This window comes from Aulostomus chinensis, chromosome 22, assembly GCF_037954235.1.
Source record: "Aulostomus chinensis isolate RoL2024-O1b breed Wild chromosome 22, RoL_Achi_v1.0, whole genome shotgun sequence".
Taxonomy (NCBI): Eukaryota; Metazoa; Chordata; class Actinopteri; order Syngnathiformes; family Aulostomidae; genus Aulostomus; species Aulostomus chinensis.
Window position 1 is genome coordinate 14,101,465 of NC_141341.1, and position 24,150 is coordinate 14,125,614.

The 24,150-nt window shown below is 40.7% G+C and overlaps 3 protein-coding genes across 11 annotated transcripts; 1 reads left to right on the forward strand and 2 right to left on the reverse strand.

Moving 5' to 3' along the window:
- Positions 1-1,158: 1,158 nt before the first annotated feature.
- npy (neuropeptide Y) lies at positions 1,159-3,177 on the reverse strand. Its single transcript, XM_086192422.1, has 4 exons — positions 3,057-3,177; positions 2,623-2,810; positions 1,568-1,657; positions 1,159-1,484 (listed from the first exon to the last, which is right to left on the reverse strand). Exons 2-4 carry the CDS (start codon positions 2,808-2,810, stop codon positions 1,463-1,465), a joined length of 300 nt encoding a protein of 99 aa, XP_086048548.1. The 5' UTR covers positions 3,057-3,177; the 3' UTR covers positions 1,159-1,462.
- An 8,697-nt stretch (positions 3,178-11,874) lies between these two features.
- fam221a (family with sequence similarity 221 member A) lies at positions 11,875-16,350 on the reverse strand. Of its 6 annotated transcripts, none has more exons than XM_086193062.1 (6): positions 16,168-16,350; positions 14,530-14,625; positions 14,059-14,249; positions 13,866-13,936; positions 13,653-13,800; positions 11,876-12,600 (listed from the first exon to the last, which is right to left on the reverse strand). In XM_086193062.1, exons 1-6 carry the CDS (start codon positions 16,320-16,322, stop codon positions 12,500-12,502), a joined length of 762 nt encoding a protein of 253 aa, XP_086049188.1. In that variant the 5' UTR covers positions 16,323-16,350; the 3' UTR covers positions 11,876-12,499. The 6 variants fall into 6 exon arrangements, with proteins under 6 accessions (XP_086049189.1, XP_086049188.1, XP_086049183.1 ...); XM_086193057.1 differs by having other exon boundaries at positions 11,878-12,600; positions 14,059-14,282; positions 14,452-14,625; XM_086193058.1 differs by having other exon boundaries at positions 11,885-12,600; positions 13,653-13,785; positions 14,059-14,282; positions 14,452-14,625; positions 16,168-16,346.
- A 177-nt stretch (positions 16,351-16,527) lies between these two features.
- ccdc126 (coiled-coil domain containing 126) lies at positions 16,528-23,691 on the forward strand. Of its 4 annotated transcripts, XM_086192603.1 has the most exons (5): positions 16,528-16,904; positions 21,017-21,114; positions 21,211-21,431; positions 21,518-21,830; positions 21,941-23,691. In XM_086192603.1, exons 4-5 carry the CDS (start codon positions 21,593-21,595, stop codon positions 22,189-22,191), a joined length of 489 nt encoding a protein of 162 aa, XP_086048729.1. In that variant the 5' UTR covers positions 16,528-16,904; positions 21,017-21,114; positions 21,211-21,431; positions 21,518-21,592; the 3' UTR covers positions 22,192-23,691. The 4 variants fall into 4 exon arrangements, with proteins under 4 accessions (XP_086048729.1, XP_086048727.1, XP_086048726.1 ...); XM_086192601.1 differs by having other exon boundaries at positions 16,529-16,904; positions 20,994-21,114; positions 21,211-21,830; XM_086192600.1 differs by having other exon boundaries at positions 16,529-16,904; positions 21,211-21,830.
- The last annotated feature ends 459 nt before the right edge of the window (positions 23,692-24,150 follow it).

The window sequence follows — 24,150 nt, forward strand, 5'->3', positions numbered from 1 at the left end:
CAGGAAGCAGCAGGAACTAGGACCATCGCTAATGTTCTGTTAGAGAAGCGTCAGAGTTTATTCAGGTCCTCAGAGGGAAAGCTCTGATTTTGAGGATAAAGATCTGACCGACTCCATATAAATTCCCTATTTTTTGTTCTTTAAAAGAAAAACAAAACCAAAATTTGAATCTAAAACTTGACTAGGTGGATTTTTACAAGCCTGTGAGCTATTCATGCTGAGGCTGTGCATGGCCTCACCAGACCACCACCACCCCCCCGACCCTGAATGTTCTCTCATCCTCTCACATCTCATTTCAGTTGCAGCCTGCGTCTTCACTTCCTCTTTACTCTTTGAATCGAGCTCGGTGGGCTGATGTAACGTCAGGCTGGTGGACTAACCGCTCGTATAATTGCAATTACATGCCTGTGGAATTGTCACTTCTCCCTTCGTTAGGTGTTCATCCAAAATGGCCACAAGAGAGCGCCACATACCCCTTTGGGAGCTTGTAATTGACTGATCATACTTCTTTTCTTTGTCCGTTCATGCTTGTTGGACTGGTTCAAATGTGTTATCCAGCCTCATGGAGCCTGTTAAAGAGGGCAGGGTGGTTAGGTGTGGCAGTGCAAGTCAAAACGTGATCTGCGTGTGGAGAAACCCTCTCAAATAAAGAGCATTCAGTACAAGTGTTCTCTTTAATCTGACGGCTCAAATAAAACAGCACGTCATTGTTCTACTTTACCCCACAAGCCTACCCGGTCTATGGCAAACGCTCCTCCACTTCAGAGTTCACCTTGTTCTCTCTGTCAGAAACGGTTTAAAAATATGGAGAAGTGAAGGCGTGTGAACAAAAGCTTAATTTGTGACATCACGACTGGTCGGGAGCGGATCAGTAAACAACTAATGAAAGTCTGAAGCCTCCTGAAACACAGACACAGACAGATTCTGAGTGTCGTTAGGAGGACTGTCATTTTAAGGTTAACAAGCTAAATGAGCATTTCCTCTGAATAAATAAGTACATTTATCGCCCAAGATACAGGATTTGTATTTGTCTGAAGACATACATCGATATCAGACACACTGTGACAGCATTTTGACATGTTTCTCTGAGGTTGTTTTTTGCCACGTGTACTTCATTGATGTTTCATACAGACAACAAAAAAAAACCAAATAAATCAATTTTCAAATAATGAACCTTTAATAAGCACAGTTATACAATACAATACATGTGGCCCTCCCCTACTTGATTGCAAGGTTCACACATGTTAACTCTGAATAAACTATTTACAGTTTTATGGTACGAAGCAGTCTGACGGGTGTTACACGGAGGAGGACCTGATGGTGGCTCATATAGGTACCAGGCGGTTTGGGGGTGGGGGGCTGGGTGGAGGCCGGGTGATCTCATGGTGTAAGAGCGTATGAAGCGACAGATGTCGGGATGGCTGCAGTGTGATGATGGAGCCAACGCTGATCGATGACATCATCACCACAATGATGGGTCATATCTGGTGAGACAGGAGCAAAAGGTCAAGGTCAGCTTCCCCGCGGGTGTTCTGGGAATGTTGGTACTCTAAAGTGAGTGGCGCACCTTGACTGTGGCAGGGGGTCCGTGCTTTCCTTCAACAACAGCTCTGAGACCAGCGTGTCCAGAATCTCAGGACTGGACCTCTTGCCATACCTGGGACGCAAAGAGTTGATCAAATTTCAGCAGTAAAATGTGAACTTAAAGACTTTAAAATACAAAAAAAAAAAAAAAATTTAAATTAAAAAACTCAAAGAGGGAGGCCTTGACTGAATATGACACTGAGGTATAAGTCCTGTTACTCTAGATGTCCAATAATGAGCTGAGAGAAACCCAACCACACAGCCAGAACAAGACCCAGCAGGCACAGACGTGATACACATCCTAGGAGGTCTTATTTCCTTTTCTGCTCCTCAGATGATAAGCCGTGGCAGCGTGCTCTCCTCCCGCATGACTAAACACCTGCAGCGGCGTCAGAGCCACCAAAGACATCCAGGACATTTGGAAAAAAGCTGAAAAACCGCAGGATATTTGACATGGCAAGCTGACCACAGCAGAGATTTCTTCAGGGTTTTTTTTTTTTTTTTTTTTTTTTTTTAACAGGTGGTTAAATGGGTGACGGGTGTTCCACCCTGTACCAAGAACGGTTGGTCAGACTCAGATTCAGAGTGGCAGAAAAAAAAACTGGTGGTGGCCTGTTTTGTTTGCTTGATGACCCTTTGTAGGTTCTATTTATTGTCAGAGAGATAAGAGAATATCTGTCAGATAATCTGTCCTGCGTGATGTCACGTTAGATGATAGTAGATGGAGGAAAAACATGTCTTTTTTAATTCTGTGTCACAGAGATGAGGAAAACTGTCCATCAAATCCTGCAGAACTTGGAAATTTGTGCCGTATTTTAAACTGATTGATGAAACATAGCAGTGAATCCTTAAGGGGTTCAACATTAATAATAGGTTATAATACAATAGTGTCATTGTAAGTTATCTGTCATATAATATAATGAAACAGCCACTGGAGAGGAAAAAACAGTGACAATTATTCCTGGAAATCAAAAGGAGTCCGTGTCTGAGCTGTTGGCCAAGCCTCTAATCTTGGAGAGGTGTAATTAGTCCGCCTACCTCTGTCTTGTGATGAGGTTGATGTAGTGTCTCAGGGCTGAGTAGTACTTGGCCAGCTCCTCCGCCGGGGCGTCCTCCCTGGGGTTCTCTGGTTTCACCGGGTATCCCTGCGTCAGGCTGCCCAGGCAAAGCAGCGCCCACAGCAGGAAGCCAAGAGTCCCCAGCCAGCTCACCATGTTAGGATGCATCTGACAGTTTAGGACAGCTACAGTGAGCCCGCTTGTTCCTATATGCAGCTTAAATAACTATATTATTACTGGAGCGATCAATCCTCCACATGGAGAAACGAGCTGAAAGCAAAAAATCATGATGAAACTCCAACAATAATTCAACTGCTGCAGAAGGAGTCGAAAGTCGAGCTGAGTATAACTTCAGTTGAGTTTTTTCCTTTTTTTTTTTTTGTTTGTTTGCACAAGAAATATCAAAGTACTTACAATTCCCAGAGTGTTGGAGGGATGTTTGCGCGCTGTGCGGTGGCGTCTCCAGTCCTCTGCTCTTCTGTGCGCTCGCTGCGCGCTGGGTTTTATACCTGTGTGCGCCAGACAAGCTGCGCAAATGGCGTCAGAGTCGCGCACCGCTTTAGCGCAAGTCATTGTTTTTCTTCATGTGAACGTCACCGATGATGCTCTCATTCGTGTGTTTAAAAACTATGTTAATTCATTTACACACACACACACACTCAAAACTCACAACAATACAGACTATGAATAGATGGTTCTGTATTGTTTCCCGTCATATCGAGAGGGTTTTGGAGATGAGGTCGTTTTCATCCCGCTGATGCAATCACAATTTTAGGATAGAAGACAACTAACGTCCCCTTAAGAACTTACATTATTCAAACAAGTTCAACTGAACATCAGACAAAACTCTGCAGCTGTAACTATAAGGTCTCAAATGCAGGTGGGAATTTTAAATAAGGAGCATGACACACTCTTCTGCACACACCGATCGATTGCTGTTGTGATGTTTTGGTGTGTAACTTTTGAGGAAGAAGGTGATAAATTATTTCCCAATCATGTAGTGATTCTTCTTCATAATAAGATCAATAATCCCATGTGAAGTCGCAACAGAATGGGCCAGCTTCTTTCCTATAGAGAAGCTCCCGTGATGGCGCCTCGGTGAGCTGGAATCAAAAAGATCTCAAACACACTCACATGTACGCGAACACTCTTTCTGACATGCTTTTGCACTGAATCAGTCCACTAATTTTGTTTTGCAGTTCATTCCATCAGATTGAAAAAAAGAGAGAGAGAGAGACTGGGACTCTCGATGTGAACAAAAGGCCTAAATTTGAATATGGAGACACGTCAGCCAAAGAGGAGCCTAATCTGAAACACACTTAATAAGAAACCCAAATAGCACTTCAAATGAATCTGTATCACCAAGTGCTTCATTTACCTCCTATTCATATTCCTTTTGTATACCAGCTCCCAGTCATATAATCTATCAAATCAGTATTCTTCAGCAGTGCTGCTTTTTAAGTTGCGCGGAGGATGTGCTAAGGGCTTTTTGTATAACACAGGATGCTAAGAGGAAGATGAGGAATGAGACACAAGTGAGAGAACACGAAGCACAGAGTCAGTAGCGAATCGTATAATGATCACAGGCAGGAATTAGAATTTCTAGTCCTCTTCAGGGGATGCAGACACATTCAGCATCTCCTTTCAAGAGGTATAACACCTTTTTAAGCCAACAGCTTGCGCGAGTGTCGAGTATGTGAATGAAGCAGATGTATAAAACACGTGGACAAAGTTGACAGGTCAGTTGATGAATAATTTGAGTTACGCAGATTGGCAAACTCATGATAGCTAAGAACCAAAAATAAAGAGGAAGAAGAAGAGGAAAATACTGGTGGAACTCATACGGTTTTACACGAATGAGTCGCAATGTTGTTGTTGTTGTTTTTTTAAAAAAGCATTTTAACCAGAAAGAGTCAGCTTGTCTCCTGTAGAACTAATAATGAAAGACAAATAGTCGACATTATGAAGACAGACACTGTTCATGTCAGTATTGCTTTCACTTTTTTTTTAAAGTACAATGAGTGTAAACACAAAAGTGTAAGTTTTCATGCTCCATTACTGTTCAACAACTAACAAAACCACACAGTGACGTTTCAGTTGACTGTGTTTTGTCATTTTTCTTTTTGATTATCATTTGCTATTGCAATTTGTCTGGATGTAGAACAGGGTGCATGGTTGGCAATTCTGCCATTAACTGATTTTACGAAAATAATGTAATGTTTTTACTGGGCGTAAGTACCTGTTATCAACAGGTTTGACAAAAATATTATGCAATGGAGAGGAATGTTATAATCCTCAGAAGCCAGGAAGGAGTCGCTCCTGGTCTCTGACTGTCTGGAGTTGGATTTAAAAGTGCACAATGAAGCTAGAGATTGAGGTCATTGATGTAGCAGATTGAGACCTGGATTTTTAACCTGTTTTAGAATCAACTTTATAATTTCCACTTGTGGTTTTGTTACAAGTACACAAGCATGCAGTGACTCACAGTGGTGCAGAATGACAGTGAGTAGCTTTTCTTTTGTCCTTATTTTGTCTCGTGCATTAACATCCCCCGCTTAGCTTTCTCCTTACAAAGATTTAATCAAATCATACAGTAAGAACATAATTTAAAATTTTCTACACAACAAATTGTCGCACACTTTAATCTATCCCTGCACTGGCATTTGGAGGTAAAATCAGCCCCAGACAGAAAGAAGCTCATGAAATGTTTATGGAGACCAGGACAAATTTTTGAGTAAATTTTGCTGGATTTTTGTGCAGCACAAAAACTGTGAGTGTGTGTGTGTGTGTGTGTGTGTGTGTGTGTGTGTGTGTGTGTGGGGGGGGGGTGATAGTAATTACAGTTAATCAGCACTAACAATATCAGAACCATTAGACAGACATTAATCGATCATCCACTGTACAATCCCAGTTGCGTCCTCTGATCCAGCTCGTAACACACAGCATGTTGCATCTCTGTTTAACTGCAACACAGTGGAGTTTTTTGGGAGCTTGATTTGTGTTTATCAGAAATCACACTGGTGGAGCAGCAGCCCTTTACATGGAGTAGCACGCCGTTTGAATCCAAATGTATTTTCTCGCCCTCTTAGCAACCTCCTAATTTGGACATTGAGTTTTCTCTCAAGATTTGTACGGATGAAAAAAGCCTGTAATTTTCAAATGTTCTCTTCACACATGTGAAGTACACAGTGTGCAAAAAAAACCCAAAAAAACAACAACAGAAGTGTAAAAAGGGAAATTCTGACAAGCAGGGCTGTCTGCATCTTTGAGCGCGCACACTGGGATGGGACTGGGAAGACAAATGAAAACATTTCCAGCAGCCTTGCTTTCTTGAGCATTCCACACCTCTGTTACTCGCCAGTCTTGACATCTAAATTGCTACTTTTGACTGCACTATTGTGCTATGGTGACAATCTGTTACTTGTGAGCAAGCGCTGCTATTACAGCAGCCTGCTGTGTGTGGGCTGCAGCTTTGAACTGAGTGGAGGCCTTCATAGGAGTACATGTTGAAGGGTTATGGGTCAGTTTTACCTAATCAGATGAGTATTTTCCATTTCTACTCATGAAACCTATTTTTGTTGTTGTTGCTGTATTCAATCAAAAGGAAATTATATTATATTATATCATTATATTATATCATATTATGATATATATTATATCATATTATATTATAACAGAATAGGACAATCTGATATCCTCCTCTCTGACCTGTTGAATTGATAGCAGGCGATTATTGAGACATAAAACATCGCTGACAACACAAGCTGTTCACTTTCAGTTCAGAGTACAATGCTGTCAACTGTTCAATTTGAAATAATAACAATTTAATGTTCTTTGATGCTCGCTAAGTTGTTCCTCCATCATTCTAATTAAGCTCCCACTGCTTTAAACTTCCCATTATCTAGTCAGTGTTTTAATTCACCTGTCTTTCCCTCTTTTCACTTATTTCTGCAGTTTGTGTGTGTGTGTGTGTGTGTGTGTGTGTGTGTGTGTGTGTGTGTGTGTGTGTGTGATTATTTGTAAATGCGGCTCTGCCACATCTGCACCTGGGGTGAGCGCGACACAAACGTCAATAGAAACATCATAGGAAGTCTTTTGATTGACAGATGAGCAGGAGGTCGAGCCACTAAGCTGAGAAACACTGGTTTGTCTCAGGTGCGAAATTCAACATTAAGACACCTGAAGAATGTCAACTGCCTCAAACTTCAGTTGAGTAACTGCCGTGACCTATAAGTGAGGACGCTGTAGACTACACACGTGACAGAGAAGGTCCTCGGGTTCACACTTGTATCGGTTTGTGTTTTTGTAGAGTCTGGTGGCTATGCTAAGTACTTATGAGTACAATTATGCTATATATACTCCGTTCTCATTGAAACAGATTTGGAGGAACATAGATATTATTTTAATCTTTTTTTTTTTATAAAACAGTAATCGCATGTCGTGAAATGCTTTGAAAAGGATGAGTAACACCTGTAAATGGTCAAATCAATCAAAAATTCAAATTTGTTTCATGAGCACTTTTATACGCTAACCAGGTTTGCACCTGCTTTACAACAAGCATATCAAAGGATATATGTATTTTCAAGAAATTAATCCACGCATATTGGAGCCACACAAACAGTTCCGTACTGTGGCCTAGCTCGTGTACTGGTATGGAAGTTTTGGGTTGAGATCATGAAAAGCTGTGAGCAGAGAAAGATGATTTTTTTTTTTGGGAGAAATGAAATATCAAACGGGTCACCAGCAAAAGGATGCCAGTACATGTGTAATAAGTTTCTCTTTTTGAAAAAAAAAATGCACAGGTTTCCTACCATTGCATTCTGTATCAGTTGAGAAGACGTTTAGGTGATACATAAATACTGAGAGTTCAAATAAAAAAAGCAGAAAAATAGAGCACGGATCTCTGAACCTTTAATGGATAAAAAGGTCCTGGAGATAATTTGAAAATGGAAGCCAGTAGATTTTACCAATGTCTTCGTGTCTGTCACATTGATCAAAATGAAAAATGTTCACAGGAAATTTAGGATATCGTTGAATATTTTGTCAGTTTGTACATATGCTTGAAGAACTGAGCAGTGGAGCCGGAGGAGTTGTGAGGGTTGGAAAAAAAAAAAGGATATTTATCTTGTTTTGGTTTAATTGTATGTATTGAATTATGATTCTTTTGCTGTTTATAATCTAGACATCCAGCGAGGGTAGCATGCCTAACCCTGGTCATTAGGGACAGTATAGTTGCATATCATCTGCATAGAAACATAATGAGATGTTGTAGTGCTAATACATTTTTGCAAAGTGGGACTATATAGAGGACCGGGGATAGAGCCTTGAGGGCCACCACAGGACTCAAGGGTGTTTTATCAAAACACTGACAAAGACAGTTCTGTAATAGAGGAGCCAGTTGGAAGTTATGGCAGTAACTTTTAACTAATGATACGAGCGACCAATAAGTAGTTTTTGTTCTACTGTGTCAGAGAAGTCAGACTGAGGAGGGACCATCATCAGCTGCAAGAAGAACCTGACGGACTATACTCCACAGTGCAGACTCTGTGTTGTGATGTGCTTCAACTCAAAATATCATCACTGTTAAGAAATGATAGCATCTGTTCAAGGACCTTTTTTCTCCGGTACTTTGCTCAGGATTGGGAGTTTTGAAAATAAAAGATTTAAGGTGATGGACCAAACCTGGTTTTGTATATAATACTTGGAGCTGATTGGTGAGATGGCACTGACAAAGTGATGATAGTGATGTTAACATGCGCTGATTAAGCGGGAGCCTCAAAAATACTCGAGAAACATTTTGCTTTACTTTTTCGTTACAAGATTTCAATAAATATGAAAGGAGATCTGAAGGCCATGCTTTGCTCACATTCTGTTTTTCTACCTCCTAAGTATTTTATCTGGTCAGGCACAGAAACATGTTTGGATGCAAGTTCTTTTATTTCCGGGGGGCAATGAAGTCCGGAATAAGCTGATGATCATAAAAGGTCAGAGTTTGTTGACAGAGGATGTTCAGTTTGGGGGTCTGGTTGGTGCAGCTCTTAATTTGATGGAAAACAGACCAGCAGTATTGAGTTATTCTCTGAAACACAGACACCACTCAGCTCAAGATTAATGGATGAAGAAAGCTGAGGATAAAACTAAATCCGCAGTACAGTAGTTGACTTCTCTTGGATTAGTTATTGACTAAATTCTGTTAGAGGATTTAAGAGGGAATAAGAAATATTTAGCAAGAGATTGAGAGTGAAAAACAGATATTATTAATAAGTATTAAGACCAACTGCCCATAATGAACCAGAGATGTGAGGTCTAATATTGTTTGAACTTGTCAGATCTAATCTAAAAAAACTGAATAAATTAATCTAGCATATGCAACACAAGTTTGAACATGCATTACATGCTTGTGCTTTTATATTTATGGGAAAATGTATGCAGTCACACACAAAACATGCAGCATTAATATCTAGTGATGAAGTGCATCTCTTCAGTCTCATCAGCAGTGCTTTTCTAGCCTCCATTAGCATCCTGCAGGTCTACAGAGAAAATATGGTAACAACTGGCCCAAGTGGGTTGAATATATTGTATTAGTCACCACGCTGAATGCTAGTCTTACTGAAGCATAGCCTGATAATGGAAGGTACATTTATGATTTAGACAGGCCATTGAATTGGATTAGAAAACGCAGGTAAAAGCTCAGGAGTTTGCTCCATTCATGAAAGAACTATTTTCCACGCATGACTGTCAGTCATCCACTGACTGTGTCCAAATAGTTACTCTGCAAATTAAAGGCATTTCCAGGTTTGATGTGATTATTCAGGGAGCTGGCGGAGGGCTGCTGCATAATGCAGATTTGTGTGTGTGTGTGTGTGTGTGTGTGTGTGTGTGTGTGTGTGTGTGTGTGTGTGTGTGTGTGTGCAGGCATTATCAGCACACTAAATCGAACAAGCAATCCAAAATGCATTTTGATAAGGAGTATGATTTTTTAATTCGGCAGAAATGGAGGAGTAAATGTTATCAGACCATTTAATGGCGATTATCACTTGCCACCAGGAGGACATATTTGAGTTAGAATCACCCTCATCTTTATGTTTACGTGCAAGCAACAGGGGCATTCTAGTAGGGTTTTAAACATAAAGTGAACTCAAACCTAATTGTGAGCTGAAACAATCATTCGTATTGATTAAATACAGGCTTCCCTCTCTCTTCGTTGCAACACAGCTTTGTGATGAAGCACAATCCATTTGTCACCAATTGCTCTCCATCTTCCTCTGTGGACTCATGAGGGGGTTGAAGCACAGCCCCTCTGATGTCACAGCGCTGACAACGTCCCGCTGTTCCGACCGCAAAAGAGAAGCGATGTGATCACTGCCTGTAAGTCAAGGTCGTACACTGGATTGTGATTCACATTTGGGAGTTTATGAAGGATTTTTTTAAAAACTCTTAGAACAGAACAAGTTGTATTTTGTAGCTTTATATTTATTTGTTTGGCTATCAGCAGGATGTAACAAAAATTATGTGGCTTGTTTTTACTCAACTTAGAAGAGTGTTGTAGTATGAGCCAAGATTGGGGCAGGTTAGGTGACAGCAGGAAAATGAAAAGTTATTTTGTTTTTTTTAATGCTTTGACTGGACCTGGACCCCATGACCTGACTGTTTGATGAGAGTCCCAGCCTGAAGACATCTACAAACAAAATTGAAGTCATTTCTCTCAACAGGGAAATACAAATCATCATCATGCTCCACACTCAATAAAGTAGCTAAAGGTAGCACAATTGTGGAAATTCAATTTTAACCTGTAATTACCATCTGAATGGTATCTGGCTGATTTGTTGGCACCAGTCAGATTGTTGTCTCTCTGTTCTGCTGAGTTGTTGTTACTTTTCTGTCTGTCCCTGAGGAAAACAGGTTGTGTGTGTGTGTGTGTGTGTGTGTGTGTGTGTGTGTGTGTGTGTGTGTGTGTGTGTGTGTGTGTATATGTGTTGTTCTTTGTCAAGTCAGTGTCTGCTTACCGTACTGCCACTGGGGTAATTAAGTGTTTCTTTGAACAATAATTGCCAATTTAATCTTCTCTGCTCACCTCCTGATTCGTGGTGACGGATCTGTCAGTCAAGCAGGGTGTGGTTTCCATGGGGATCAGGGAAGTATAGTAGTCATTTCCTTCAACCAATGACCAAAGTAAATTACCTGTTGCCTCCTACATGTGGTTTCCACAGAGAGGCAATTACCCTAAATTGTAATTGTGCCCAACTAATGAGAAAGGGCTTTACATCTGTGATTAATTGAGATTTTACTCTTAACTGCTGCCTGTCTAGACACGTAATTTTTTTTGTTTGTTTGTTGAGGATGCTAGCTCATCTGAATAGCCAAGTACTTTGTCTGATACCATGGCCACTCAATCTGAAGTGTCACCTTTCAGATGGGATTCCTTCCACTTGCTTCCTCCCCAGCACTCAGCTGCAGGGACCCAGGTGCATCAACTTTGTCATTCACACGTAGTCCTACTTCCTTTCACTAAAGACCACCTGTTCAGCTCGCACGCACACACGCACACACACACACACAGATAGCATTACAATACAGGTGACTTGAGATGCACTGGCCAGCACCAGCAGTTTGGATGCTGATTCCTTGTGACTTGCTCTCATCAACGTGGGAACATTTGAGTGGGAGTGAATCCTCATTTAGATCCCTGTTAATTTTCATTCCTCAGTTGAAGACGTAGGAAAGTGGGCCGCCAATGGAGAAAACATGACCTGCTTCAATCTCCATTCACGTTGTGGATTAAATCAGCTCTCATCACCGCTGATCTGCCGTGAGGAATGGGATTAATCAATCGGAGACAGTACATCTATCTGCAAATTAAAAACTGTGCTCATTGCTGAGCAGAGCTCCATGGTTCTGCTGTTATTTTGGTGGCATATTGAGTGGGTGGCAGTAAAACATCACACACACACGCACACACACACACACACACACACACACACACACACACACGCACACACACACACCTCACATGTGCAAACTGACCAGCTAAATGCAACTCAGAGGGACATTTGAGGCAATCATAGGCAAAGCTACAAGTGATGTCCAGTTTATATCAGACTTTTTTTATCAATTAATTCCAGTAATCTTTATAAAAAAGAAAGTTCCTAATTTCATCCATGAAAACTACAACAGCTAAAAATGTTTGTCAACTGCCCTTCATGCAAATTTTGGTAACTCAAACTAAACTAAACCTATATATAATTAAATTGAGAACAATGAGACTAAAAGTAATATTGCACAAGACCAAAACTGATCTAAAATCAGCTGCACAAAAAAACTTGGAGACACACAATGGCAAAGTAATTAGGGTTAATTTTAATTAATTAAAACTAAAGGTTAAAATATTTTTCTTTGAATAAGATCAGATTCTATTACTCAGACTTTTTGTTCAAAAGAACTTGACACCACGAAAAAAGGATGAAGATGACTAAATATGAAGAAAAGTAATAAGGACATCAGGGACAAAGACATGGGCTGAAATAAAATACGGTAGCCAACAAAACAAAAACTCATTTCAGAATATCTCATGATCTTATATCTTAATTTTACCCTCAGCGCTTCATGGATGAGAGCATGTTGGTGGCAGCAGTGTCTCATACTCATACTGATGCTGCAGCGACAGTTTCCTTCAGTTAAAGCATTTACTTTTTTCTTTTTTGCTTTAATTGTTAAGTTCTGAAGTGCAGTGTACAATCAAACACTTGGACAACACTGAAGTTAACATATCAGCAGCGCTTAAAGATTCATTTTCTATCGTAAATCATTATTGTCAGAAAGTCTTTAGGACAGATGGAAAATGAAGGGAATGCTGCATTTCACTCTTTCTTGGTCATCTGGCAGTGACCAGACGCTTTGTTAGACGCATCGTTGATTCTTGATGCCAAGCGTCCCTGATGGCCGACATCTCTGTCTTCACCTGAAAAAGATGGACATCAAAGGTGCCGTATACCAGGCTAGATGAAAGTTTTATTCTAACAACTCAATCGAATATTTTATTGGTAAATCTGTACTTGTTCAGGTTAGTCCATCTCAGTTCCCTTAACATCAATTCAGGTGCACCACAAGGAACCGTTCTTGGTTTTCTTTAACATAAGTAAACAATGTCAATCCCTGCCACTCCAGCTTTTGATGGTCAGTTTTTCTCGTTTTTCTTTTTTTTTTTCCCCGGCATGACTTCTGGGTGAATCCAGAATCAGAAAATGCCAACCTCACACTTGTTGCTGGAATCCCCTGGAGACCAAAGATAAACAACACCAAAATTATACCAATCATGTTCTTAATCCATCTGTGGCTCAATAATCCAGTTTCGGAGTACTGAGGGGATTTCATTTGTTTACTGTTGCATATTTGATTAGTTGAGAGCTTTTTTTTACCGGATACAAATGGATTTACAAAGAAAATTATTGTTTATACATGTTTTTCATTGATTCTGTCATTGGAAAGATCCGGGGGGACCCATGTTTTATAAAATGTTTATCAGGAGCAGTAAATGTTGTGTTTTTTAACCTGCCTTATTCATGCCCTTTGCCTCTGATTGTATCCAGAGAGGTGAGAGGCGTAGTTACAGCAGGCCGTGCCTCTGAGAGTTCGTAAACAGACGTTCTGTATCCACTCCTCAGTCTCCATCAGCTTCCAGCAGCAAGTACGCATCTGGCTGCTGTTTTCTGAATTCTGGATATTCCCCTGACAAATATGCCAATGAGCTAACGCCTTCATAAAGTTTAAAAGAAGTTGATTAATATATAAAAATTAATATAAAATTAATTAATGAATCACCAAGCATTATAAGCACTGAGCACACATATGCAGTGCTCACAGCTTTGATACGTCACGTGTGCAAGAAAACAACGTGGTGCACAAACACAAATGCAGTATGATCTTTACACTTTTGACACAATCACAATCCTACGGACTAGAGTTAGGGTTAGGGTTATAGCCTTCCCTTCACGTTACTCGCCGCTCTTTCACCTGAGCTGTTGTTCTCTAAAGCCAGGTAACCGTCCAACAAAGAGCTGAACCCTGTCAGCCCCCCCATGGCAGCGTACGGGACCTCCCTGCCAACTGGGCCACCCCTTGCCTCCCTTTCTGATTTTGTCTCAACCTGAAAGTAGAAATACTTAACTGGTGATTTATTATTGAATCATCCTAACCACATGAAACCAGCGAATGTTCTTAAAGTACCAGGGTCTGGTGTGTGAAGCTGGGCTGGCCACACCCACATGTGTAGGGGCTCTGGAACTTGGAACAGGCACCTGAAAGAGGATCATCAAAAAGCCTGCAGTGTGAAGATCTTCTTGACTGTGTATCATCTTTATGAATCTGGATTGCTGCTATCAGAGTGAACTAAGATGTAATTTTGGCACTTTGGACTTACACTTCTTGCAAAAATGTCCAGAAGCTTCACTGTGATCCTGAGGTAAGTGTTTACACCTGCAGCGCACAGGAACCGCCCCGATCTGGGGAACATACTCATAGGCAGAACAGTAACACCCCCTTACACGGCACGGCAGGGCCAAGGGTCCCTCAGAGGGAACAACTTCAATATCAGTCTGATGTTGCTTGTATCTGAAAGAGAATTCCTTGCTCTTAAAATCAATCCTTGAGTGTGTACACACACACACACACACACACACACACACACACACACACACACATATATATATATATACACGTATATGTGTGTGTGTGTGTGTGTGTGTGTGTGTGTGTGTGTGTGTGTGTGTGTGTGTGTGTGTGTGTGTGTGTGTGAGATGCAAAACAATACTACCTATGCTCACAGAAACACTTTGTCTCCGGGCCAATAAGTTTGCAGTCGACCCCTCCTGGTACACCAAAGCTCACATACAGCCTGTTTTTCATCCGCTGGGTGAGAATCTTCCTCTTGTACTGCTCATATTGCTGCGGAGTGAAGAGTCTGCCTCCATCGTCATCACCCACAATCCTGACAAGAGACAGTCACACAACAAAAGTGAGACATCTGAAAAACTAGGACATTTATCTAGGCTATTCCTTTGTTTTGTTATTTGACTGCACAACAGGTCTCTTTTCATGCTAATATCAAATTTGTCATCACTGCATACACAGATTAATTACTTTTCAGCTCTAGATATCATGTTTGCATATATTTTAATGAAATAAATATTGATTTCTTTGCTTAGTTAAAGCTAAATAGCTTGGCAGACAATGGTGGTATGATAAATTTGCATGATATAAAAATGTGTTCACTGTTCCTATCACGGGAACAATGACCACATTTTTATATCATGCAAATTTATCATACCACCATCTAACAGTCTAGAACAACCTCAAACACTGTCTTGTGCTTTAGTTCATCAACGTCCCACTTTAGCAGACAAGCTGTCCCACCTGAAAGAACAAACGAGGGTTAAAAAAAAAGAAAACGGTTGAGAGACTGTAACTTTTCAATAATGAACAGTTCCTCTCTCAGTTTTAGCTGAATTTTTTTAAGAAGGACTAGCGAATTATAAAAGTGCCCCAATATTTCCGAAAATGTGGCCCACTTTTGCTGAATGCACTCTACAAGCCAGCCCTTGTTGACACAATTAATAAAATGATCTCCAACGTTAATCATAACAAAATTAGCATTTACATCGCACTTTAGTTGTTATAGCAGTACAGGGCCCTTGAGTGGCCATAAAGAGAGAGAGGGAAAAATATATAGTTTTCAGACACAAGATATGTTGTTCCCATAATTAAATCAAAGCATTGCAAGGAGTTCTCATAATATCTTTGGGGTGCAAATAATTTATACTGTTGGAACAATTTAATTGTGGGAAATATTTATTTTAAGATCTCACAATTTCATTAACTTTTTGGAACAAGTTATACCTTGTTGCCAAAAGTTAATTGGATTGAAGGAATAGGTTATATGTTATGGCCACTGATTAATTAAATTGTGGGAACAAGTTACAACTTGCAGCAAGCAAATTAATTACATAATTGCATTATGGCAAGTTCGAGCTAATTGCTGAAACTTAATTACATTTCTAGATCAAGTTATATCTCATTCCTACCTTTTAATTAAATGGTGGGAAAAGTTCAATCTTGGGGCCATAAATGAACTAAAATTAGGGAGCAAGGTGTATGTTGTGGCCACAGATTAATTCAATGATTTCAATAAGGTTTGTATAACTGTAACAACTTAAACTGCTGGAACAAGCTGTAATATAATCAGCTGTCACAAATGAACTAAATTTGTTGAAACGTGTTGTATTTCCTCGTTACAACTTCATTAAAGTGGGAGACAATTTACAGCTTTAACCACAAATTGACTAAAATTTTGGAACAAGTTGTTTCGTGAGCTATAAGATACATTGTCCTTTTCTATGACCTCAAGATATGTCTTCTCTCAATTCATTCATCCTCTGTTGTACGTACAACATACAGAAAGTGAATGAGCTTGTTAGAGTTTATAGTTTAAAAAACAAACAAACAAACAAACGTAGAGTTCTGGGAGACAAACCTTCGGTATTCCAGATAGTCGTCTACTGCTGCCACAGCTGATTGATCCAGAAATATTGGGTCCATTTTGGGAAACGGAAGTCCTAAAGTGGAATCTGCGGCGATCACCTCTAGCAACGAGCGTTCACTGTTACACAGCAGCTGTGGTGTTGTCATGGAAATGGTCGTAGGTCCCCCTAACGACGGCAAAATGAACTGCAATTAACACACACACACACACACACACACACTCACACACACACACACACACACACACACACACACACACACACACACAATCTCGATACATTTTTTTCAACAACATCGGTATGTTTTGTTTAAAGCAAACGTAATAGCTGAGTTATATCCAACTGCGTATGTCATACATAGAATGCGGTATGAATACATTTCCCACAATGCCGCGGCGGTGACGCACGCAGTGAACGTTCAGGAAACCATGACAGTCAGTTGCATGCTTGTAATTCTAGCTACCGACTTCAGCGGACACACATACCGCTTGCTGACTGAGACAGTAGTCTAAGGAGAATCGGAGAGGACGGCCACAGAGCCGGGCGGCTAACTTACCAATGGATGTAGCGGGCAGCGGCAGTCCCTGTTTAGACCGGAGACCGCAACAACCGCCCGGGGTGTCTAAACAATAAGCATCATTTAGCAACCTTTCAGTGAAAGGTTGCAGATCGCCGGAACATAGCAATTTGTGCTTCAACTACAAGATGGCTCCTGAGTCAACACATTGAGGTAAATTATGATGTTGATTTTATCTGTTGACTGAGTTTAGCCGAGCTAGCATGTCAAGCTAACGTGAGCTAAGTTGAGTTGCACTTTCCTATGAGTGGCTGCTAGCATTTATATGAATATTAAGCAGGGGGAAAAAAGTGTGAAGTATCAATTATCACTGCATCTTAAACATCACCTATATTTTTTCAGCAGTTCTATTCTTATTTTACTTATATTGTGGTATTTGTGACATTGTATAACTATTATAGTCAACATGTAAATCTGTGGTTTCGGGCTGAGTCAACCCAACATCCTACTGTCTAGTTTTTACTGTGTGTGTGTGTGTGTGTGTGTGTGTGTGTGTGTGTGTGTGTGTGTGTGTGTTCTTTAAGGCATCTTATTAAGTCTGTGTGTGACCCTGCTAGCTTTTGTGGTAAATGTTTAACCCTGAGATTAGGTATTTGTACAACAGGTAAACAGTCCTGTAAACAAGTGGTGCATTTTGTGTACGGAGCTGCTTTCCTAAAGAAAAATGATCAGGACTGCTAAATTAGCATGAACTGATGTGTAAACATAACACTTAATTTTCACCCCACCCTGAATTTTTATCTTTAGGTGACTGCAGATCAGGTATGTTTGTGACTTGTGTATGGAGGTGAATATTTATGCTTTTTATGGTTTGGCTGTCTCATTTTAATTACTTGCATGCACTTGCTGTATAAATGATATTTATGTGACCTCTCCAGTGAGATAGTTTGTGTTTTCAACTGCGTTTTCAGAGTACAGGAAGAAGGTTGCATTGCCTGAACTTCAGGGCTGCATCTAAAATGGGACGTGTGACTGAAACAAGTCTCATTTAGCCACTTTTAAGCCGCTGTTTTTGAGGTAAATAAATACTTCAAATTCACTGGCGTGGTTATTACAGACATATTAAAGGGCGTCAAACAAAATTTCTTAAGCTCGTGCTAGCTGCACTAGTTTTATTTAAAAAAAAAAAACGCAAACAACTTTGCGATGAGAGTACCAGATGTTCAGCAATGCAAATTATTCTTGCACCATACTCTTCATGTGACTGAAAAGGTAACTGAGACTGTTCTGAAACTATGATTTCAACATGGAAAGGAAAGCGACAGACAGACAAAATCACTGTCATTTAGAAAAGAGATCAGCAATATCACCGATTGAAACAGTCTTCTTCAAATTCCACCCTACAGTCCCAGCAGTGCAGTGTGGTCTACTTACTGAATAGTTTCAAATGTTTATTGCATCTTGTTTCTTGTTTTTGGATTTTTTTTCATTTTGCTGAAATATAGTTTGTGGTGCTGAAGATATTGTGGTAGCTTAATGGTAGAAGAATGATAATGAAAATTAGCGACTGCACATTTCTAATGCAAAAAAAAAAAAACCCTCCTCTCAGTACTAACATTTTGGTCACACTATCAAAACAAGTAAGTTGAGTTAGATGCATTTGTATTTATTTTCCAAACATTTAGAAAATCCTGTTGTTTATTGTTACTTCATCATGAACTAAACTTGATATGCTGGACTGATAACTTAGAAAATGAAGAATATCTGCCAATATCTGTTAGCCAATGACACAAAATATTCCGAAAAGTTCCAGTAATCATTTTATCCTCCCTTGCGCTCATTTCTGGTGGGCGTGGCCACATAGCCCCGCCTCCCCTCACTCACAGCGCTTTCTTTCTGTCGCTGCACACCTCATATACTCTGGTGGTAACTTGCTAAAGCTGGCGCGTCTCTGTGACCAATTTTGGTGGGAAAAGAGGTGTGCCGTTTTGAAATACTTTGCACTTAAGGCAAATGAAGAAGGAGAGGTGAAGAAGAGGCGAAACAAAACAAATTAAAAGGTCAGACAAGCTCATCTTCTGAGGAAGGGTGGTGACGGCTCCCGTTTTATCATGACTGAGACATCAGATAGATATTACGGCCCAGTAGACTGTTGTTGATAAATGTGTTGATAAGTTGTTGGCTCAACAGCCATTTGTGATTTTTGAAGCTAATCCTCCTCAGAGCGCTCAGGCCTCAGGAATCTCCAACAGCCCGGTTTCAGCTGAGAGAAAAACACTTTGACTGTGGTCAGGAGTAAATTCGCCTTGATGCTTTAAACACACTACTTTGACATAATTTTTAAGATTAATTCATCTCAAGAGAAAAGGAAAAAAGTAGAAAATTGCGGTGTTTTTTTTCTCCCACTGCTTTGTTTATATTTAACTTATCATAATAAAAATCTAAAATTGCATGACCTCATTGCGTCAATTGTTCCTGTGGGTATTGAGTTACCATCAACAACAGTACAACCTCATAATGCTGCTCTTGATCCTCAGGCTTTCATCAAGTAAACTTTCTGACTTTTATTATGTGGACTTCTGGTTCTATCAGAGATAATGATCTGATCATCTGTCCGAGGACCGTCGGTTTTCCAGCAGAGATTTTCCTACTGGGTGTTGACAGATAAAAGACAGAATATTGGCATCTGTGCACCATTTTCACGTTATTGCCAACAAGCAACCAGCCAGAGCTGAAGCCTGCTTTTTGAGGGAGAACAAAATGTTTGCAATCTTTGAGTCATGTAAGATGCAGTCCAGACTTCAGTCAACATTATGACCCAAATAAAGCAGCTGCACCTCCGTAGCCCCGCTAGCTTAAGTTAGCGTAGCAAGTCATTGTCGGAGAGGGAGCCCGGTTCTCTGGTCCAGGTTCCGTCTCTCACTGACAGGAACTGTATTCTTGTGTTTCAAATAAATAAAGGGAGGAAAACTGTGCCGGGTTCAAAACGTCTCCTTATAACAGCTGTAATTTCCTCCATCGAGGAGGTTGTGTTTTAACTGGTGTTCATTTGTTTGTTCGAGCGACAGCTGAATGATGTAAAATCCTGTATGAAATTTGGTCAAATGAAGAATCCATTCGTATTTCGGGTAGAGATTCACTTCACCACCTGGTTGGGAGAAGACATTATATTATTTTAAGGTATATATTTTTCTGTACACTTTGATGTTGTCCCCCTAATGGGCCGACCAGATCCATCTCAGATCTGGTGATGGGTTACTGTGAGTTTTCCTTGAATGGCGTTACTATGGTGATGCAGACAAATCAGATATTTCCCCATAGAACAGAAAAGTTGTTCCCCACATGGTCAGAAGTTTTCCACTGGAACAGTTTCTGATATTATTACATCACAATTAGTGCCGCATGATTAATCAAATCAAAATGTCAGCCCGTGCAATTATATAACCACAACCTTTTTTAAAACTGGATATATTGTTTTAACAGTACTGCAAAAATATTGCAGAATAATCTTTGTTTGCATATTGTTTTAGTAAAAAGTAACTATATACTGTTCAAAATTATAATAATGTGTGCATTTTTTTTAAGAAATGAATTTTAGCACAAATCTTCTCTCTGACATCTCCCCCAGTAACTTGTGCACATTTTTCTTGATAACCAAGCCCGCTGACTCATGGTAACATTTGTGTATGATATCAAAATCCCTTCGTTGCACAATATTTTCACTGAATCCAGCAGCAGTAATTGCAGTACTTCACACCCTCACATCTCTTTTGCCAACGGTGCCCAGGTCAGAGGGAGGTCGTGCTCGTGTGTGTGAATGAATAGAGGCTGGGATGCACCACTAAACAGATTCTGTTACCTATCTTTTCATAATTAATCCCCTCAGCTGATGCCCCCTCTCAGACCTCAATAGGAAGTGATACTACCGCACCCAGGAGAGCGTGCAGAGAATGACCCCGCTGACAAAGTCACTGAGAAATGTATTTCCCCTGCATGTGCGTGGTGCGCTCGCTCACAAGCTATTAGTCCGTCCAATAACCATTGTGAGTTTGGGATTAGAAATTGAACGCCCTCCACGCAAATGTCTGTTACTGTGAGTCCTCTCTGGAGCTGCAAAGTGGGTCCCCCCCCACCTTCTAAACTGGTAATTAGGTTTCTGGGTTAAGGAGGCTGAAACAGATTTGTTGATGAGTGGGCTATTGTGCACCCCCTGACCCAGAGCTGCAGACTCTGCCTTGCCAATTGTGATGAGCTAGATTTTGTTCTTTATCCAGCTCATGCAATGTTGTTTGTGTTGGCTAGTGTTTGTGCGTTTGTCCACCCAGGAATCCTCACAGTCAGTCTGAGCGAAACCACAATAGCCAGCTTGACACCAACATGCACGAGGGGCCCGAGGAGTGACTCTGTACAGGCTTGGTGGGATGTGAGATGTCAGACCTTTCCTTTCCTCAACAGATGTGCTCATTGTGAGTTTCCTTCCCTTTTTGCTCATTTCCTTTTGTTTCCTGTCTCCATCCAGTTTGTGCTTCTCTGGATAGTCAACAATGTCTGCGGACCCCCTGCCTGAACACCCCCTCTGCTTCAGTGATTTGGAGCTACTAGAGCACGTGCTCAAAAACCCCTGACTGCCGGCGTCTGTGGGTGTCAACCTCCTCCTGGTTCCACCCTGCTGTTGCTCAACACCGCGTCACCACTTTGTAGCAGAGACGGGATGCTCTAGTGGTTAAAGAGGCTGGATCGGTATTGGCAGTTCCTTTAGCAAAGCACTGAATCCATACCCACTCTAGGAATGCTGTGTAGTGGATTTGACCTTGTTTTGGATACAGGAATCTTCTAAGTATCTTGACATCTAATACAAGTCTCATCGCCGCCCCCCCCCCCCCATTGCCACCCCTTGTACCATGGTGGGTGCACTCCTGCGGAGGAACATGTCCCAGAAGCTGAGTGTGCTGCTGTTGTTCTTTGGCCTGGTGTGGGGACTCATGCTGCTACGCTACACTGTGCAGCAGCCTCGACATCAGAGCAGCGCCGAGCTACGCGAGCAGATCCTGGAGCTCAGTCGTAGATATGTTAAAGTCCTGACAGAAGAGAACCAGAATGCTCCTGGTGGGCCACAGGGAACCTCCATGGCTGGTTACGGTAACCACTTTAGGCAATACTGGGCAATATGTTTACTGAGGTGTTGCTTGCTCATCAAACCACTTGAATATTGTGTGTGTAGTGATACGTTGTCCTCTGGTCTCCCACAGCTGATCTGAAGAGGACCATAGCTGTATTGCTGGATGACATCCTAACACGTCTGGTCAAACTGGAGGGGAAAATTGAGTTGGTGGTCAACGCCTCCTCCAGTAACATCTCTCACACAGCAGGGGGCATCCTTGCTTCTGCTCCCGCTGCACTGCAAAGAGCCTCCAAGCAGGAAGTCCCCAGCAGCCACGCAGGGACATCACGTTTTCACCCCCATGTCTCTAATAGGCTTCGGCCACATAAAGGAGCATAGTTTTGATATGGTTTAAATTTTTTTTATATAAATATAATAATTGCGCTTTTCCTGAATTTATTCCTGAGATGACATCAGTTATGAAAAGCAATATGGAAACAAAAGGACATCCTTAAAAAAAGAGATGCTTCCCTGAGAGAACTGTCCTATCATGCTGATATTTATATTTTTGTTACCAGGACTACCTAGAACTTTTTGTGTGTGTGTGTGTGTGTGTGTGTATGTATGTATGTTTGTATGTATGTGTATATCAATATATATATACATACACACATATATAAAATTTTCATTGCTGACTTTATTTGGGTTTTATTTGGTTCATCTTTACAGTGTCATACTGCGAACACTCTTGGAACTGAATCGTAGAAATAGCTTTAAATGCCCCCCTTCCCACCCACCATCCCACCCCTGTGGTTGTTGTATACAGCTTTACAACATCGCTTACATATCCAGAGAACCAGTTCATTCATGATAGTCGGCCTTTTTAGCCGGTGACGTACCTGAACACAAAATAGATTAGCACATTCATAGATTTTTAAAGGTAATTAAATAGTATAATTTACATGTAGTAAATGATCCAAAGATGCTATTTGCACTCCATCTGAAAGTAGAATATATGTGTATTTATGGTTGCTGTGAGACTGTGAGGGTTATGCCGGATGATGTTTGCCTCTGAAAGCATGTGTGTGTTTTTAAGCAGCGTCTCATTTGAAAATCATATGTTTTATTTCCCTTCCCTTGCCTTGTTTCAGTTTGGATGTGGAATGGACTGAATGTACCGTACAGTGAGGTCAGTATTTAGCCCTGTGGTGCTGCTACGTTGACCTAACGCTTACACATGTTCAGGGTTCATGTTACACTGTGACTCTGTAGAGATTTTCTAACAATGATAATAATGATAATACAACTTTGCCATTAGGGATGTGGATGTCATGCGCTGGAACAGTCATTCTTCTGGTCTTTCCGCTGAGAAATCTCAACAAGGTAGTAGAAAAAACAAGGAGGAAACTGTGTGATTAAAACACAATGCTGTAATTGCCCATTTACTCTGCTTCAAATGTTGCTCAGGCCGCTAAGCAGAATTATTAAACTGTAGTTCCACTGTGTCCACAGTTAGTGATGCCATAAATGTACTTTTGCTTCAAAAATAGACAAGGACAGCAAGGCAGTTGGCTGCTGTAAAAACAACTTTACTAATAAAATGGCCTAATGGAAAAATTAATTTAAATCAGATCAGTGTCATTGGAAAGAGGTCGAATCGGGGTGTTTGTGTGACTGCGCATGTCATTGAGCTGCAACAATTGAGTTGACAGGATGGACTTAATTACCAACTGTTTTGATAATCAATTCATCGTTAGAGTTCTTTTTTTTCCAAGCAAAAAATGTCATATTCAGCGATTACAGGCATAAACATGAGGATTTACTGCTTATGAGAGTGTTTTGTTTGGACTGTTTGAAACGCATCAGTTTGCGCTAAATTGCGATAAGTATTTTCTGAATATTTAACATTTTATTAACTAAACAATTCATGGAAATAGTTAGATGATGAAAGATGAGTTCAAGAAATGTTAAAACCTCACTGCAAATCCCTGATGGCCCTGCCACACTTAGTTCTACTATTTAGAGCAGGAACTCCCACATTTTTCAACTGAGAACCCCCAGAGGCTTGGGACAACCCTACTATCCCTGGAGGAAGCTGAAGAGTACAATCCCTGCTAACACACACACACACACACACACACACACACACACACACACACACACACACACACACATACATATCCCAACAGCCACATCTGAGTTGAATTCAGTTGGTATTTTTATTGTAGTTACAGTTGTATTTCTATCTTTAGAAACAATGAGACATTTTACATCATTTTGAATTTCTTTTTTAATTAATGGAAATTATCATGCAACTCCCATTCTGTGTATCACAACCCCACCAGACGGTCGTCATCC